At 41.6% G+C, this 20,000-nt stretch overlaps 1 protein-coding gene across 2 annotated transcripts; it reads left to right on the forward strand.

The window, feature by feature from the left end:
* The first annotated feature begins 1,666 nt into the window (after positions 1–1,666).
* Positions 1,667–12,775, forward strand: C1H2orf50 (chromosome 1 C2orf50 homolog). 2 transcript variants are annotated; one of them, XM_042444820.1, is made up of 4 exons: positions 1,667–1,739; positions 8,011–8,166; positions 9,997–10,036; positions 12,553–12,775. In XM_042444820.1, exons 1-4 carry the CDS (start codon positions 1,678–1,680, stop codon positions 12,742–12,744), a joined length of 450 nt encoding a protein of 149 aa, XP_042300754.1. In that variant the 5' UTR covers positions 1,667–1,677; the 3' UTR covers positions 12,745–12,775. The 2 variants fall into 2 exon arrangements, with proteins under 2 accessions (XP_042300754.1, XP_042300752.1); XM_042444818.1 differs by lacking the exon at positions 1,667–1,739 and having other exon boundaries at positions 7,393–8,166.
* Positions 12,776–20,000: the final 7,225 nt, after the last annotated feature.

A 20,000-nucleotide genomic window follows, 5' to 3' on the forward strand; every position in this document is an offset into this window, starting at 1 on the left:
TTATTATTATTATTATTATTATTATTATTATTATTATTATTATTATTATTATTATTATTGGCCTGGCTGGATATATTTCTGCTAAAAAGACAACAACAACCCACATCAGGTAGATCCCATGAAGGAGAATCATGCCACACAAAAAGAAGTATAATAAGTTTCTTTTTTCACGTATGTAAAGACCATTATAAGAATCCTGCTGGATCCAGTGGCAGCTGGTGGATTCCATGTTAGTGAATCTGTTCTGGGTTTCAATCCAAATGTTAAAGGAGCTATCCAAGGTGTAGAATCTACTTTGAGAGAGGGTTCAGCACATCTGGATTACAGCTCAGAGCAGATTTGCACCAGCACTACTGACTGGATCTAGTTGCCATGTTGGCTAGTGGCCATACTAGAAGGGGCATTCTGGAAATTGTCAATAAAAGCAAGCTTTTCTAAACTCTGCTAAACTAACATTCTAGCCACTACATTGCCTTTCATGTGATAACTCCTTGTATGCTATGCTGAAATCCTTGGAGGAAGCGGCAGACTACAGCTATGCTAAGAACACCAATTTGGGAGTCCAGGCGGGAATGAAGAAAACTGCCTTGTACATCACATTCTTCCAAATATTTGTGCTACTTCTGAAGTGTGGTGGGGATGGGGGAAGGAAACCACTTTGGGTGGAATAATGTCAAAACAGTTACAAGAGTTTGGGACTATGTGATGGGCATAATTTAACATTAAATAGCTGGCATTAACAGTTACCATAAAAGGTGTTGTATAGTCATGGGGCAATTTATTCTTTTTATTCTTCAGTTGTTTCCTCTTCTAAACTTTATTGCTTCTGGAATTTATCTCTTTAATAGTCTGAATGTGCTCATATTCTTAAGACGCTTCAGTGCATCTAATCCTTACAGAACATGAATACAAATGGCTTCCACCCACAACAATGGTCTACTAAAGCCCACACGCGTAATGTACCTTACTGAGGAGCCAGCATGAGCAACACTGTCTTCATCACATCTGGGAATAAACGACTATTGCAAATTACACTTTTCCCACACAAAACTCATATTTAAGAAAGTAAAAACTAGAGCATTGAAAAGTTACTTTTTTGAACTGCAGCTCCCAGAATATGACAGCAATGCTAGCTGGGGACATGATGGGAGGAAGAGAATACCAATCTTTGCACTAACCAAAAGCACACACAGGCATATGTTGGACTTACACATGTGTATGTCACTCACAGAATACCAGTCTCTGAATTTGGCTATAATGTCTTGACCAGGCCTGTCCACAGCACTGAAGTTTGGAGCATGTTTGTGTCTCAGCCATTCCTTCCATGCTGTTTCCCCAACCTACATCAAACACAGCAAGAGAAAACATCTAAGCACCCTGAAATGCTTGGCATGTAATCTTGGATACTTTTCTTCCAAATAGCTGATTGCAAAGGTCCGCTGTGAAAGGAGAGACACCTTATTGAGAAATGCTGTATACAACCGATCACAAGCCATTTGTTGCTAGAGCAATTTAAAAAGGCTCTTAGGAAGCTTCCGCAAATTCTTTATTCAATGGTAATGTGTTTGAATGGCAAACAGAAGCTGGAGTTGCTATGGTGTAGCCTTTTGCCAACAGGCCCATTTGGTTTTGCTGGAAAAACAATACGTATGGTAGAAGAAGAAGCCGTGCCTTCAGATGGCTTTTCAAAGTCCTTTTTCTAAGACCACAGGTTTGGGACTCCAAGTTCAAGAAAGGAGGTATGTGCAACCATTGATTCAGTTCAGGGAAATATGGTTGATGGCGGCATTTCCATGAAAAGTAATATAGGGTGTCGTTTCAGGACAAAGGGCAAAGCTTTAAACCCACTGAGGTGTTTTTAAATTGTAGAAATGTATTGGAAGTGAGTAAAATGAAGCCTGAAACTTTGCGGGACCGAAATGGTTGGCCTCCAGTATTTTGGCTAGAAAACAAAACACATACATGCTTTTCACAGATGAACTGTCAAGAACAGCATCCCAAGGGGAACTCTCTCCCAAGAACAGTTTTTATGTACCTTATTGTAGGGAATCTCATGAAGTGGCTTTATTTTTTCATTGAAATTCCTGGTGGCTACAGAATATCAGGTGCAATATTTCAGACTGATAAAACCACTTCGGAGTATTCCTTCCCAAAGAAAACCCTATGAAATTCATGGGTTCATCAAAAGTTGACAGGTAACTTTAAGGCACATACACACAAACTGGAAGGAATATGGAAATTTTTCAAGGTATGAAAGCTCCCAGCTTTCAGTTTCTCCAAAAATACTAGGGTTTCCTTCCTGCTTTCAGTTTTGACACAAAAGAATGTCCACATAAAGCAAATGATATGTAATACTAGATAGGCCCTGGGTGAGGGAAGTTGTAGGCAACACAATGAACACAGGTGCATCCACACTGCAGAAATAATCCAGTTTGGCACCACTTTAATCGCTATGGCTTAATGCTATGTAATTCTGAGAATTGTAGTTTGTTTTGGCACCAGCACCCTCTGACAGCAAAGGCTAAATGTGTCACAAAACTACAGTTCCCATTAAAGAGGTGTCACACTGAATTGTTTCTGCAGTGTGGATGCAGCCATAGCAAATTGAAGGTGACCTGTGCTACTATCAGTTAATGAAATATTCTCTTGAATAGAATGAATGGACAGGTTTCTTTACTTAAGATCAGCTCAGCAGACTTGGGAGTGAAAAAAATGAATTTTTGCAAGACTTCCAATATTAAAGCTCTCGCTTTTGAATCTCATTAAATGTCTGTTTGCTTGACAAGCAACAAGTACAAAATCCTTTCCATATGAGAGAAACCACTTCTCTCTTAACTTCTTACATATTGATACAATTCTCTACTGATGCTGTCTTCCTTTTACGGTATGTATTTTTAACAGTGTTTATATGCTGCCAAGTTCTCTGGGTGGCTTACGATAACAATGAAAAGAAAAATGAAAATGCAGCTGTAAACCAGAAGGACAAGAACTTATAATGAAGCACAAATATATTTCAGCAACAGAAAATAAAAGCGGTGTGGAACCCTCAAGAAAAAACAACCTTATTTTAAACCAATTTAAAGAGCTTTTTAAAAAGAAAAAAAAAGTTTTTCCAGTCCCTCTAAGGACTGGAATAATGGCCCAAAAAAGCACGCTTCCGGGCATCATTAGCATGCAGCATTTAGATGCCACACATTGCGATGACACTGGGAAGCCAACTTGAAGTCACCTGGCTGTCCAGATGTGGGCTGCTTCATGATGCTCTGGCTGCATGACATTTACATGCCACATGCCACCAGAGCATGATGAAGCTGCCATCAGGCCATGGCCGGCAAGGCTGGCTTTTCCCCAGCCAAAAAAGGAGTGAATGGGGCAAAACAGGGGGGAAACAGGCAGAACAGATGGCCCTAAAGGGTGACTTGAAGCTGCCCCTTCCAAAGACGGATTGGGGCTGTGACATGTGGTTGTGATTTTCACATGGTTTATCAGAAATACAGTTACCATGAAACAATTTTAGGGCACAAACATTATTTTAAGATAGCATACTCAAGAAATGGTGTTAATATGTTCTGGTGCAAATGGCACAGATGCTTTGCTCTAAACTAGGGATGGGGAGTGTATGGCCTCTAGATTAAACAAAAAACAGATACTACAATACTATTATTCTGTGCTATTTAATCATGCTGGCTAAAACTGATGGGAGTTGCAGTCCAGCAACATCTAGAAGGCCATGTTCTCTCCCACCCCTTTGTTACAGATCTGCTTTGATTTTTATTCCCATCATATTCTGCTCTCAGAATAAATATCAAATAACATCAGAATAAATATTTTTTAAAAAACAGCATCCATTAAAGGCATGACACATTTATGTCATCTAGTTACCAAAACAGAACAATCGGTGAGATGATTTTCGCTTTCCAGATCATAAAGACTGTTTTTTAACTTGAAGAAAATAATCTGAATTAGATGGTCTTGCAAATAATTTGTGCAGTTTAAACAGAACATTATAAAGGCACTCCACAGTATAGAAGAGAGATTTATTCAGTATCTTTCAGCTATAGTAGTCGCTTTCAACTGCATATTTAGCCTTACAGTACCCTCTTGTGGCCAAGATTTGGTTTGCCAAATAGACCTCCCATTGCCCCTTAAAAATAACAGGAAACTACATGTATTTCCATTCCGCTTCAGTCTCTCCATTGATTTTCTGAGGAACTGGATGTGTGCAGTAAACACCTCACATGATTCCACTTTATATGCTAGTTCAATGTATTAAGTGAAAATATTTAAATGGTCCACTTGTAAATAACTGCAAACAAACTTCCAAAACAATATTATTTTCTTATAAGGTGATAAATGTTATTCATCATCTTTCATGCACCATTTGTGTATTAGATGTGTTGTGTCATGTGCCCTCCATCCCTGTTATAGACCTACCAGTAATAGCCAGATACAGATCTGTTGTTATTTGCCATCAGCTTGGCTTCAACTTACAGTGACCCTATGAACGAGTGACCTCCAAGACACCCTGTCACCAAAGGCCTTGCTCAGGTATTGCAAACTCAGGGCTGTGGCTTCCATGATTGAATCAACCCAACAGTAATGTGGCATTCCTTTTTTCCTACTCTCTTCTACTTTGCTGAACATTATTGTCCTTACTTTCTATAAAAAGCAACATAGATAGGAGCTGATTAATTAATGCTTTTATGATCTGTTTTGTCTCAATGCCTTTGGCATGAACTGGCCACACAGAAATTTAGTAAACTGAACCTAAAACGAGCACATCATAAGCAGCAAAATGCAAGACTAACACCCTACAATGGCCCATCTTCTATATCATTAAATGAAGCTGAAAATAATAAGTCAGAAGTGGCCAACACACAGTTTGAAGGCCACATCTGCCTTTACCTTGCTGACTTTGCTGCTCTGTTGCCAAATACAGCAGAAAAGTTCACATTCCTAATTTAAACACAACACTATATGTTGAAAGCTTGCACTTTGTTTTTAAGCTTGACATTTAAGGGCAGAATATTAAGGCCAGATTTCATGAGGCACCACACTGTTTTACCAGTGTGGTATTGTGACCCCTTGTTGCTAAGGCATAAAAGCATCGATATACACAACGAATCCACCAGAAACATTTAAAAATGCAAATGTCAAGGCTTGGTCACTTGACAATAAAGATGAAAGCAACAGGGATAAGAATGGTGGGGAAAGCCCCACCAATATGGCTGGTTGTTTATGTGGCTCTGTAAGTTCTCCTTTTGCTTCAAGAATCTTTTCCAGTGGTCTACCAATTTTTGACAGGCCTTGGTAACCAACCAGGCACTTTTAATGGTCGACAGTGATGGCTGGATGTGCTTGGGAGGTGCCTCCCATTTTCTGATAATGTAGTTCTGAGATGGTGTATTGTGTTAGGAAGTGTTTGAGGAGAAAATAGTGTACTGTATAGTTTTTTGTGGGTTTTTCGGGCTATGTGGCCATTTTCTGGAAGAGATTATCCCTGATGTTTTGCCAGACTGGGTCAGCCAGAAAAATCTGCAGATATAAACCACCCTGGACATAAAATGCTGCTTGAAAACACTTAAATTCTGGACCATACCAACAACTATCAGGTCAGAATACACAGGGCAGGCATTGAAATCCACAAACATCTGGACAACTTCAACCAAAAAGAAGAAACCCTTAAAGTAACCAAAGTTTGGCTACCAGTCCTAAAAAACACCAAAATCAAGACCCAACAAGTGCAAATGACAACCACCCAGCAGACAATGGATCACTAATTGAATAGAGCCCCTCAGGCCTTGCCATTCAACAACAGACCAACACAAAGATGAACATGTAAATCACTTCCTCTCAACCAAGGGTCACACAATATATACACCTCACTCACCTCCATGCCAGCGTTCTCTGAACATGCCAACCACAAATGCTGGCAAAACATCAGGCATAAACTCTTCCAGAACATGGCCACATAGCCCGAAAACCCCACAAAAAACAATGGATGGTGGCTATGAAAGCCTTCACCTCCACAGTGTACTGTATCTTTACTTTTGTCAGCATACTCTCCAACATGTCACAGATGAAAAGGGGGACACATATCATCAAGGAAGTTCAGGGTGTGGTCAAAATGACAAGAGCAATTAAAGAAGACACAAGGTAGGTGAGGCTGCAGTAGTTTGCTTTTGCCTGAGCCTAAAGGGAAGATTCTGTCCCATTCTCATCTCCCTGCTGAGTTAATTGAGAGCAAACTAATTTTGCACTTCAAGCTCAATTTACAGCAACTGAAGGGGAAAAGTGGAAGGAGGAAAGGGAAACCTGGCCATTTTAAAAGCAGCTGAAATGGTGGGATGATTGAGGACAGGGATGGTATTTGCAAATATATGTGGCCTTCTCTCTGAATGTACATCAAACACCAGTTAACATTTTGTTTGCTTAGTGTTTGTATTTTTGTTCAGATATCCATGTATATTCATATTTTAACATTTTGTAAGGAAATTGCTCTCCTCCTCCTTCAGGCAGAAATTTGAAGCACCCTTCTTGCCTTTCTCTTAGCCCCCCGCCCCGGACAGAAAAATAGGAGGAGGAGGGATCAAGGCCCCCAAGTTTCATGCCCCCTTGAGAAGCTCTTGACACACATGTCCCTGGGGTCCTGCTTCACGGTTTGAGGACCACTGGGCTATCTTGAAGGTGGAGGTATCCCCCCCCCCAAAAAAAACCTCTCCCTTTGGCAATAACAAATGGCAGGCCACATGTTCCCCTCTCTACTTTATAAAAAAATATTTGAAAACTGACCAGTGCCCTTATCTGGAAAGGAGAAAATATCTTAAAGGTATTTGTCCAAGTAGAAGCGGGTTGATTTGTGTATGTGGGTGCATGCTTGCACATACGTATGTCCAGAGCTGGTATTTCATGGAATATGTTTTGAGTCAAGGGCAATATCCAAAAAATGACAAGATAAGGAGAGGATTTAATGTCACTACCTATTTTAAAATAGACTGTGTGATGCAGTGGTTTCGGTGTTGTACTGGAGACCAGGTTTCGAATCCCCACTAGGCCATGGAAACTCACTGGGTCACCTTGGACAAGTTGCACTTTCTCGGCCTCAGAGGGAGGCAATGGCAAACCCACTCTGAATAAATCTTGACAAGAAAAACCCATAATAGGCTCACTTTAGGGTCGTCATAAGTGAGAAATGACTTGAAAGGCACACAACAGCATCTATTTTTAAAATCCCAGCACACTCAAAAGTCTAGCCTCCAGCTGTTGTCTTTCTTGGGTACATCCTGCCTTCTGTCAGTGATGAATATTCATGACACAGCCTGTCTGGTTTCCAATGGAGACAGTAAACACCAGGAAAGCCTGGGCCCTCTTGAGTGTTTTGTTTCAGCTCTGCAAGCAGAAGAAAAGCCAACCGTAGTCCAGGAAAAATGCCCTGTAGTACTACCTACAATAACATGCTCTTGTTACACATTCAGCGGATGTTCTGGGGATCCCTAAAGCGATGTGGCCATTAGGAAGCACACATCTTTCAGGGAAAGAAATGCAAAACGCACTACAGAAAGCTGATAACCAAAGCCTTCCAACAATAATATATCTGGCTTAAAACACACACACACACACAATTTATTACACTACATCTTACCTTCATGCATTCTACAAACTTATTAACCTAACAAAATAATGTGGGGCCATCCGGCTAGTATGTGACCCAAACTTGTTCAGGAAATCACAGAATTTTGTCACACAGTTGCCAGAAATGGTGCCTATTGGGCACTGGAGCTTTTTGTACACTTCTTGGACATGCTTTCTGTATATGATTAAATACCTTAGAGAAAATGTTGGGCAATTGTGAATGTTTAGAATCTTTCTAACACTACGTGGTGGAGAAAACACATACAGGATGGGGAGCAAAGCAAATGGACTCAGGAGAACAACATCAGCAGGGTACCGGTCACCAGCTAGCAACCCGGTAGGGGATTTAACCTCATCTTCATCTCCTTCACTGAACAGCAGCCAGTCTGGAAGGACTTTTCTTGCCACTACACAGAGCTCATTGAAACCATCCAGCAAAACCCAGGGAGAAGAGAAAGATGCCCTGGATCAGGATCAACAAGACAAGGTTTGGAGAGAGTTTGTGGAAGCTGAAAGACGGGCAACAAAATATTGGTGAGTAACTCAACACTGTTCTTCAATTATGTGCTTCTGTACAACTATATTTCAACTTGTGTTAAAATGTGTGGGTTGAGTCAAGCCTGCCCATGACTGACCTAGTTATGCTTGTGCCATGGTTATCTTCAGGTTGTTGTATCTGTCTGCCTATTCTCTGGGCTGTAAGCTGACTTCTTACGCTATTTTGTTCTTATGCAAAGATCATATCTGTGTAGCAAGGGGCAAAGAAGAGCAGTGGCCTTACACAGCTGCAGGTGGAAAGTAGATCAGAATTGAATGGTGTGCCATGCGTTATTTGCAGGCTAGCAATGATTTGGATTTCTGCTTATCCAAACACAAAAATGTTCCTTTCCTGCACACATATTAAATCAGGCTGTTCAAAAACTCAGCTGTATTATTAGCTCAAGTGTAAATGTGTACTTGTGCATGCCAGTCATGTCATGTATGTGTATGGTTTATGGGGAGCAATGAGTAAATGACTTTGTCCATCATTCTGGTTCCAACTCTACCTGCTAGCTGAACCCCATTGCTTTGTACCTGGGTTTGGTTAATAGCTCTAGGATGCACTAACTCTGTCCAGGGGATATTTCTGATTGTTGCCGGGCAATAGTGAACCTCAACAGTCTTGGCCTGTGACTTCTGCAAACTGAGTGTGCTTTGGAACATGATTCAGATGCCTTTGTCATGCACACTGCATATCAGTTAATCCCACTGATTAAAAATGCTATGCTGTAGACTCCCTTCCCAGTTGTGCATGAAGTTCTGCCGGGTATATATGCTGGCTTCTAGTTCCATCCGTATGAGGCTCTATGTGTATGAAGAACCTCTCCCTTAACCAAACTGAAAGGCAAAACCTTTGCAGGTATGGATTGTCTGCTGGCTTTCCATGCCTACAAGGGACTGCTTCAAACATTGCTTAGTCTAAGCCTTGGGCTCTTTTCTGATCAAAAGAGCTGCATTTGTAGGACTTACACAGCACAGTCCTAGGCATGGAGTTTAATGGAACTTAGGACATTCTCACATGAGCTTCAGTTTCATTGCAATCACATTATAAAAGGAAAGAAAAACATACCGGTTTAGAAGCATTCAATTATCACACATCTGCAATTGCGTGAAGGTACCTTTTGGCCATCGACAGTCCTTCATACACTTCCGCACTCCTCCTTGACCCCACCTTCCTGCTTTATGCCCTGCCCAGTGTGCCTTTTTGAGGTTTTTAAAAATTATTTTTAATTCAGTTCTGGAATTATGCTAATGCAATTTAATTACAAAAAAGAAGAAGAAAAGAAATGGGGGGGGGGGAGGAAAACAGCCTGCTTGGAAATAGTGAGGGGGATGGGGGACAGGAGAGAAGAGAAAAGGAAACACTATCTCCACATGGCTATCAGTATTGGAACTGTCACAGAAAGGATGTTTAATACCAGTGGAGTGATGGAAAAGCAGGGCAATCGGGAGCTTATTGACAGATTTTATATGGTAATGAAAAGCAACACTCTAACATTGTTTCACAACCACAGCAGTGATGAGATAGTGACATCATACAATATTTTCAAAAACACTGCTTTCCGACTTTAATTGTGATCTGAAAACCTCATGTGATAATGTCCTTACTCTCAGGTAAGCGGAGGCAGGATTGCAGGCTCCATTGGTCTTTCTATGGTGTATGGTTAGGACAACAGGGACTATGAAAAGCAGTCCTCTCCTTTAGTGAGTCAGCTCTAAAAATGTATATTTCGACTGGATGCTTTAATGGCCACTTTAATTTCTATATGTTTCATATTATACTTGGTTAACCAAACTACAACACAATTTCCTTTTATCCTACAGGTACCAGAACTGGAGTTTTCTAAAGGATTATGATCCTATGGTAAGTTACAATTTTACCTGTTAGCGTATATCTGCCAAACCTCCTTTTTTAAAAAAAATTACTTAGGGGCCCATAGTTAATAAAACTGAGGAGGAATATCTGCAAGGTTTGGAGCAGATTTGTCACACCTTGAAAGTAGCATTCTTCATCCAAACTGTAATAGGTTTTTCAAGACAGAATTGTCATGGATGATGAACATCGGATGCTCAGTAGGGTTGAGCCTTAACTGACAGAGTTGTCTTAGGGGCAGAGGACTAACTGGCACTACCAAAAGATATATTTGTATAGGGGTGCTAAAGTGGGCTTAGGCAATTTGTGGATCTCCTCAGGGGCCATAGCTTCAATCAAACCTACCTAATGTAGCCGATGGTGGGAGATAAAGGGGATGATGTATGTAACAACACCTGGAAGACCATGTCTTGCGCACCCATCCCCCTAGAGACTGAACCTTGGACCTTCTGTGGACAAAGCATTTGTTCTACCACTGAGTTACAGGTCAAATGCAGGTGGTTTGATGCTTTGGTCCCTGGCTCGTTTGCATAGATAACTACAGTAGGATATACGGCGGACAACCCAACCTGAATCTACAGAGTTAATGCAGTTTGCTTTAAGTGCCATGGCTCAATGCTATGGAATTCTGGAATTAGTAGTTTTCTGAGCTATTAAGCCGTGTATGTCAGAGAGCTCTGGTGCAAATTACAAATCCCAGGATTTCATAGGAGGCAGCCATGACAGTTAGGACAGTGTCAAACTGTTAAATTAATTCAATCTGCAATTTCCTTTCCCCCTCACATTGGAAGCTCATTATGGGACCTGACTTGACTTAAAGCACTAAGAAAATGGCAGTCTCTATATCTGCTGAATACCTAAACACCCTAAAGGCACCAGCTCCTGCCTGATCATGGAAGCTAAGCATGGTAATCCCTGGTTAATGCTTGGAAGGGAGACCACCAATGAATACCTGGTGCTGTAGGCTATATTTCAGAGGAAGGAACTGGCAAAACAACCTTGTAGTATTCCTTGCCCAAGGAAACCCTATGACATTCATCAGGTCACCATAGGTTGACAGGCAATTTGAAAGTGCACACACCTGTGCAAACACCACCCAAGCAGGAGATTCAAATTAGGTGATACGCTAGGTTTAAAAAGGCCAGCTGAAGCAAATTGTGTTACCTTGTGCTATGCGGCAGCTGTTCTCCTCATAGTGAAATCCTTCTTGGATACTGTAAATCTTCCTTCTTTGATGATAAATCCTTCCCTGTGCAGTTGATTGTGGTATTTTCTACAGGAACTTAAAAAGTAGCTATGTCGTCCATAAACAAATGTAGGACGACTAATCCATTTTAGGAGTACTAAAATGTGAGAAAAAGGGTCTGTGGTTTCAACTTCTTCCAGAACTCTTTCATCAGGCATGAAGGTACAAAAATTTAGGTGGAAAAGAGGAAACAAAGAATCAAAATGTTTGGCCTGGTGCACTGGCCATTGTCTTTGGAGGTTGTCACACGGGGAAAAGGAGGGGAGCGAGGCGGATCGCTTTCGTCTTAGCGCGTGATTGTGCGAAGATTATCATATGATGCCGTGCTTATCCTGTCCTCCCATCTTTATGCCATCCTTATCATGCGATTGCACAAAGATTATCACATGATCTTGTGCTTATCCTGTCCTTCTCCAGTCAGTGAAGTAGAAACTCTCATTAATACAAAGTGACAGGCCATTCTACTTCACTGACAGGAGAAGGACAGAATAAACATGACGCAATAAGGACGGGAGTGCTCTGCTTCGTTTCCACCTTTCCCCCAGTGTGATAATCTCCTTCATCTTTGAACCTGCAACATGGTTACAGAAAACTCAAAGATATACAGTGCGCCCACGCCATACGCGGGCGCACCATACGCGGCCTTGAGCATACGCGCTCAAGCCGTGGCGCGCACAGGGCGGAAGGGGTGGCGCGTCTCATTCAATTGAATGGGCGCATGCGCCTGTTGTGCCCCGCGCGCGCCCGCGACGCCGCGCACGAGCCCCATTGTTTACAATGGGGCTCGAGCATAGGCGGAATTCGCCTTACACGGAGGGATCCGGAACGGATCCCCCACGTAAGGCGAGGACGCACTGTATTCCAAAAGAAGTGAGATAGTTTCATGGAAGACAGATCTGCTGATGGCTATTAAATTAGCGTTCTATTTAGAAATGTTGTATTTCTAATTACAAGTTGCTTGGGATAAATAACAGCATACAGCCCCCACTATTCCTGTGAATGCCTTATTGGCCTGCACTTGGTCACTGCTAAATACAAAATCCTGCTGAATTCCTCAGAGCGTGGAAACATTCCTGGCCATGCTGGTTGGAGTGTTCTAGGAGTTGCAATCCAAAAGCTACTTTTTCATACTTTAATTCTTGAAGGTTGATAGGTCAGTTTTAGTTAACCTGGAACTGACTGATAGTAATATGAGCATAGATCTGTTTTCCATTAGACCTAGGTTTAAAGACATAAATAACATATTGTTCCTTTTTTTCAGGGCAAGAAAAAGGAGCGTGAGCCACTCCCTGAATACATGTCACTATTCTCAGACAAAATTCCCAACACCACCAGCCATATGATTGGCAGCAGAATGAATACTGACCTTGGTAAAACATTGGTAAAAATGGATTTCTTCCTCAACTATGGCAGAAGGAAAAAGAAACTTGGGCAGGAGCTCCAGACTTCCTAGAATAAAAAAGCAATCTTCTTGCTAAAAAGAATATACTGCTCGCTTTGTAAAACAGTAAAATAGTAATGACAAAATTATGTTGCTCTCCTTCGAATGCCAAATTTACAGATACTGGCCAATGATTGCACAAGTTCTACCCAAATTAGGTATCTAAAAATTTAAAGCTGATTCCAAAGCTTGCTAATGTGATGCTGAGAACATGAATATGGGTCAGATCTTAAATAGGACAAAACAGAACAGCTGACACACATGGATACAAATGTAGAATTACCTACTATGATTTAAATAGAAACATAATACATCTCACATATAATGGGGAAGACTGTGTTCAGCTGACTTCTGTGTGTGCTAACTTTCCCATCTGGGTGTTGCTAACAGTAATCCTTGCTGTGTTCCTTATTGATCTTTAAACCATATTCAGACTGGACAGATCATTGAACCAAAGGCAGCCTTAGATGACACATAACCACTCTAGTTCCTTTTAATGTAAACATTTCAGCTTTCAGTATTTTTTAAGACATTAAATAGTGCTCCTTCGCATTCCCCAAACTTAAGATGCACAGATTAAGTTAAATTATGAGGTCCAGCATTATTGAATCAATAGCACTTTAGTAGTTATGTGTGGTCTACAAACACTCAAGAGTAAATTTTGTCATCTGCTCACCTCACAGTGGCCACCATTGCAGATTACACTTTCATTGATTATACTGGCCAAAGGCAACTTTTAGAATGTTGTTGTTGTTGTTGTTGTGTGCCTTTAAATCATTTCTGGCTTCTGGAGACCCTAAGGTGATCACAGAGGTTTCCTGCCATGATTTTTTCAGCCTTTGTTTTCCTCTGAGGATGAAAGAGCGTGACTTGTCCAAGGTCACCCAGTGGATTTCCATGGATGAGCGGGGAACTCAAACTGGTCTCCAGATTCATCATCCAACGCTCAAACCACTGTGCTACACATGTTGCCTCAGGGTGATATACTGACCTGTAAAGGAACATGAAATTTAGTGGTTTATGCAGATGAGAATTTATCTAGAGAAATAATTTTATTCAACATTATGGTGGGCTTCAGGTTTGACCTTGTGTTCTGCAGAAGCCAGTGTAGGGAACAGAATGAATAGATGACGTCCTGAGGAAATGCTGCTGGCAAGGAGGCTGGCTGGTGACCTTCTGAACAGCTTGAGCTGCCATATGTTGCCACTTCAATCTACCATGTTTTAGCAGATGATTGTTTAGTGGCATGGAAACATGGAAATGCAATATTAACAACAGTAATATTAAATTAGATTGTGATGGAGGACAGGATTCTAATGAAGATGGCAACATTGCTCTGATGTACTTGACCTTCTAAATAAAGAAATATGGAAGGTCAAGTACTGTATGCTGGAGCAAGATTGCCATCTTGATTAGAGAGCCCTGTCCTCCATCACCCTCTAATTAAATATCATTGTTGTTGATATTGCATTTCCATGTTTCCATACTACTAAACATTAAGACAATAAATATGGAATACAAAATGCTTGCCAACAGACTGGAAGTGCTGAATATACATCACCATCCACAAAAAAGGAGACATAAAAGACTGCAGCAACTATAGGACCATAGCACTAATATCCTGCACAAGCAAACTTATGCTTAAAATTCTGCAACACAGACTCCAATCACATATGAAGAGAGAAATCTCAGAGGTGCAAGCAGGGTTCAGGAAAGGCAGACGCACTAGAGACCACACTGCAAACAAACATTGCCTAATGGAGCATCCCAAAAAATTCCAAAAGAAAATCAGCATGTGCTTTATAGACTATAGCAAAGCCTTTGACTACATCGATCATGAAAAGCTATGGAATGCTCTCAAAGACATGGGAGTCCCACTAAATTTGATAATTTTGTTGAGAAATCTATACTCCGGCAAGAGGCCACTATAAGAACAGAATATGGAGAAACAGAATGGTTCCCAATTGGCAGATGGGTCAGGCAAGGCTGCAGTCTATCACCCTAATTGTTCAACTTGTATGCAGACAACATCATTTGAAGAGCAGGCTTAAATTTAGAAGAAGAAGAAGGAGTAAAGATAGGAGGAAGGAATGTCAGCACTCTAAGATATGCAGATGGCACCATACTACAAGTAGAAAACATCATGGATTTGGAACAATTACTGAAGAAGGTCAAGGAAAAAAGTGCAAAGGCAGGCTTGTTGCTGAGCATAAAGAAAATAAAAATAATGATCATGGAGGATCTACATAAATTCATCCTAGGCAATGAGGAAATGGAAATAGTTAAAGATTTATCATACCTTGGATCAAACATTGATCACAACAGAGACTGCAGTCAAGAGATAAGAAGAAGACTAAGAATGGGAAGAGCAGCCATGAAGGAGCTAGAAAAAGTTCCAAAGGGTAAAGATATACAATTGAACACAAGTTAGAATCATCCAACCCATGGTATTCCCCATCACCATGTATGAATGTGAGACCTGGACAGTGAAAAAAGCAGATAAAAAGAAAATCGACTCATTTGAGAGTTTTGCTGGGAGCTGAGGATACCATGGACAGCTAAAAAGACAAAATAAATGGGCCCTAGAACAGATCAAGCCTGAAATACTGATAGATGCCAAGATGATCAAATTGAGGCTGTCATACTTTGGCCTCATCATGAGAAGGCATGGCTCATCAGAAAAGACAATAATGCTAGGAAAGTAGAGGAGGGTAGAAAGGGAAGAAGACTACAAACCAGGTGGCAAGGCTCAATTAGGGAGGTCATGAACAGGAATCTACAAGACTTGAGCAGAGCAGTGAACAGGGAGGCATGGAGGCGTCTCATCCACAGGGTCACAATGAGTTGAGGTCAGCTCAAGGGGCCTTAACAAATTACAGTTCCCAGAACTGCATAGCATTGAGCTGTGACAGTTAAAGTGGGGTCAAACTGGATTATTTCTGCCGTGTGGAAACCCCCAAATCCTATAATCTGCACTGCTGGTGAGGAATCCATTCCTTGGTCCTAGAAAGGATTCTAGAAGTCTGTTATTGCAGGTTAAGCACTGACTAGTCTTCTACTAATCTAGTAGTTGGCCCTTCTTATACACGGATTTTAGAAATAAACACACCTCTCAATATGTTTGCATGAATCCCATGATGCTGGTTCGTTCTGTGTCTCCTACAGTTTAAAATTTCAGACTGTTAATGTCTATTAATTCTGAGACAGAATGGGGTCTCTCAATAAACAGAACATCCCAACTGAATTCTTGGGAGTGTGTCCTTATTGAAATACGTTTGCACTAGACAAGATTAGAAAGGCAGATATTTAAAAATGATACAGAATAGTTAGCAACCTCCAGAGGGCACTCAAGACTATTGTACAACAAGCAAAAATGTTAGGAATTCTGTGTGTGACAACTTGTTTTTGTTTTTCCATAAAAAGCATCAATATAGAAAATGTTCAGGCTTTTAGTCCAACTTACTTCTTTTGGGTTGGAGGAAAAACAATATAATATGTGACAAATCATTGGTCCTAGTTACCTTTCACAATAAGACACTACTCAAATTATGTTTGCTAAATGGGTACTAGCCATCTCTTAGTGAGTTAAGTGAAATGTATACAGAGAGATGGTGGCTGTGAAGTTTGTTGTGGCAGCAATGTGACCGATTAAGGGCCAGATGGGCATATAGCACAGTATAGCTTAGATAGAACAGGCAATATTTAGTTTCTTTTACATCCATGGAGCACAAAATGAGACCTTTTCCTTTGTTTTTTTATTGCGCAGTCTTGGGAAAAATGGCAATGTGATTTGGCTCCTCAGAGGTTAGTATTTCCTTATTTGCTGTAATCACCTAGATATGGAAGTAAACAAGTCTCTTTTATATATTGCCTGCAGAGTAAAGTTTTGGATTATACTGCTGGGCAGGCAGTGAACTTGCTTGCCATGCTCAAGGACACAGCTTTCAGTTTCCCAATTTGGCAGGGATAGTCCTGATTAATCCTCTTTTATCCCACTTTTTAAATTGCTTTAAAAATGTATTCCATCTCCTCCCACATTCCTCCTTTGTCCTCAGCTTCCTTCCATTACTGCAAAATGAGTTCAAATGTACCTTGCTGAGGAAGGGGAGGGGTGCAATAACACAAGGACAACCAATTGGCAAGAAAAGGCCACAATTTTATTAAATACAGCAACAGTGAAAACAAGAGGGTTGGCCTGAAAGCATGAGGTCAGGATCTGACATCCACCAACCCGCGTTGGTCGATGAACCGAAATGCCTGGTCACAGCCAGGCTTCGGGATGACAGAGGGGTAACCGGCCTAAAGTGTGCCCCACTTAAGGAGCCGACTATGCGCATAAGCGCATCTTTGCCCCATGTCACCGGGGAACACTGAATCGACCCATCAGATCTGAGACCTATGCCACCGCCAAGTTGTGACAAGAAGCACAAGCAAAACAAGGGCAGGAGGGTGGGGTGCCGACAAAAATGGCGCCGTCTGCCGGCGCAACACATGCCTAAATAGGCCTCCCGGCCAATGAATGGCCGAGAAACCAGGTGGGCCCTTCACTCAGCCAATCAAGGGCCGCGGCTCTCCCGAGCCACCAATCGGCGCCACTTCCCTCTGGAAAGAGAGGCTGGGAGTTGTAGTCTCCCAGCCAGGAAGTGGCTCCAGCGGTGCAGCGCTCCGCCCCAGCTCCCAAAGGAGTCTGGGAGCTGAAGTCCACACCACGTAGACGTGAAGCGCTGCTGCGCTGGTTGCTGGGGCCGTGCGCCAAGCACCTGGCAGGGGCCGCAGGCTGCCCAGCAAGCAGCCCGCCACCCCCGAGCCCCCACAGAAGCCAGCCTTTCCTCAGCAGCAACAGGACCAACCCAGTAAGTCGGGTGGTCCCATTTGCACTCAGTTAACTCAGCAAGAGACAGAATCTTACTCTTTCCAGGGAGCTCAGGCAAAAGCAAACTGCCTCAGCCTCTCCTAGCTTTTTTTGTTCTACACCTTGCTGCTGGTTAGTTACCAGATCTATCATAAATAGTAATAGTTTATTTACAAATACAGGCTATGTTTCCCTTATCCGAAATGCTTGGGAACAGAACTATTTTGGATTTCGGAATACCTGTGTTTGCATATATGTACATAATGTGCTATCTTGGAGAGGAGACTCAAATCTAAACATGAAATTCATTTATGTTTCATATATACCTTGTTCACATAGCCTGAAGGTAATTTTATACAGGATATTTTTTAACAGCTTGGTTCATGAAACAAAGTTTGTGTACACTGAATTATGAGAAAGCAAAATGGTCACTTTGGCGGGTTATAAACCGCCGCTTTGAGGTGGTCTGCCGCCGCCGCTGTTTGCTCTGTAAGGGAGCCGCTGCAGCCAAACTGTGCGGCTCTGTTACGGAGCAAAAAAGAAGCTCCAAAATGGAGCTTCTTTAAGCGGCGCCTCTATGACGTCACGAGGCGCCAGGGGCGGACTTGCGACATCATAGACGCCGCGACACATGCGGACACACAGCGTCCGATATGTAAACATGGCAGCCCCCATGTGGAAGGGGCGTCACCATGTTGTACATATGGAATACGTACTAGGGTTAGGGAGGTGCGGAAGCACCGCCCCTTCCTAACCCTAGTACGTATTCCATACGTACTTTTTGGCCTTTTGTAACCCACCTATGTCAGCCATCCATGAAAAAAGTTTCATTTTTTATTTTTATTGAAATATTACAAATTTTGGATAAGGGAAACTTGGCCTGTCCTGTCGGTCCAATTATTGGTCACTTAATCTCTATAAACCTGCCTCATTTTTAAGCCTTTCTCTCTGTCCCACCACCATCACAAGCGTGTGTCACAAAGACACAGGAGAGAGCCTTCTTTGTGGATTCTTCCAGGTTGTGAAATTCCCTGTCACAGAAGCCTGGGTTGGCCCCCATCTGCTCTTTCCATCAACAGCCAAAGACCTTTTTATTTAAGCAAGCCTTTGGCACTTAAATTATGGTGGGAGAAGAGTCTTTTACTGGGATGTGTTGTGATTACCCTCCTTTTTTTCCTTCCTTTTATACTCTTTTAATTTAGTGTTTTAATGGGTTGCTTATTTGATATTCAAAAAACCTTTGTATCAAATAGTTCTTAGTTGCAGTGTTTTAATTTGCTGTAAGCCATCTTGGGCTCCATGCAGAAAGAAACGCAAGATATTAAATAAATAAATAAAATCTGTAAATCTGACTCTTGGTCACTTAATCTATAATCTGTTACTAGATTTTTTTTTTAACATTCTGTACTCCAAATAAAGTTTTATTGGAATATGTTATGCTTTATAAATGAAGTCTGAAGAAAAAAAAATAACTGTTTAATTTCCAGGGGTTTCTTCACACTACACACTATTGCTATAATTCCACTATAACTGCCACGGCAACATCCTATCAAATCTTGGTAATCTGGTAAAGCACCAGAGCTTTTTAAACTACAAATCCCAGGAAACCATAGGATTCATATTGCTATACAGTCAGTCAGCCCTCCTGATTTGTGGCTTTGCATTTTGCTGACTTGAATATTCACGGATTTGATCAATATATGCTCTCTAGGAAACGTCTAGGTCCTCCAGTGCAACTCTGCTAGAGGTTGACCACTAAGTCATCATGGAGGATGTAGAGATTCATAGAGAAAATGCTTCTCTAAGCATTTGTAGGTACTCCAGCACAATTCTAAGGTCAACTTTCAGTGGATATTGACTGTAGAGTTGCACTGGAGGTCCTAGACATTTCTAGAGAGGTGTTCTCTTTTTTATTTGCTGTTTTCCCACTGTCATGAGGGTCCTGCACCACTAAGCCCAGCAAATGTGGAAGGCGTAAAGTAACCGTGTAATGTGAGTGGGCCTTGGGATTCCTGCCACTCTGTGCAGGATAAGGTTAAGGAATGTGATTCTAAGCATACAGGGAATGCACAAAGAAAATACAATGGTATGTGCCATTCACATGAACTGCAGTCACATATTGCTTGCCAGTCTGCCTCTTGCTAGAAAAACCCCCCTGAGATAACCATGAACATCTGTCATAAGGAACTCCCTTCAGTAAAAATCACAGAGGGAGTGAATTATTCCCAATGAAAAGGAAATATGAAACAGGCAGATCATTTTTAGGGGGGGGGGAAGTGACTTGTTGGATTTGCTATAGACTGAGGCTGATTCTTCCTATTCCCTAAAGAAGAAAAAAGTACACTGATATATTCTGCCAGTTCTTCTTCTAGTAAAGTATTCTCCCTCTTTTCACTGTATTACAGTAGTCTGACAC

Source organism: Sceloporus undulatus, chromosome 1 (assembly GCF_019175285.1).
Source record: "Sceloporus undulatus isolate JIND9_A2432 ecotype Alabama chromosome 1, SceUnd_v1.1, whole genome shotgun sequence".
Lineage (NCBI taxonomy): Eukaryota > Metazoa > Chordata > Lepidosauria > Squamata > Phrynosomatidae > Sceloporus > Sceloporus undulatus.

Excerpts from the sequence above, each read along its gene's own strand:
- C1H2orf50 (XM_042444818.1), top strand. The coding sequence starts at position 7,853 with ATGTTTAGAATCTTTCTAACACTACGTGGTGGAGAAAACACATACAGG. Across the intron at positions 8,167-9,996 it reads AGACGGGCAACAAAATATTG|GTACCAGAACTGGAGTTTTC; the intron begins GTGAGTAACTCA and ends TTTATCCTACAG. Across the intron at positions 10,037-12,552 it reads TAAAGGATTATGATCCTATG|GGCAAGAAAAAGGAGCGTGA; the intron begins GTAAGTTACAAT and ends CCTTTTTTTCAG.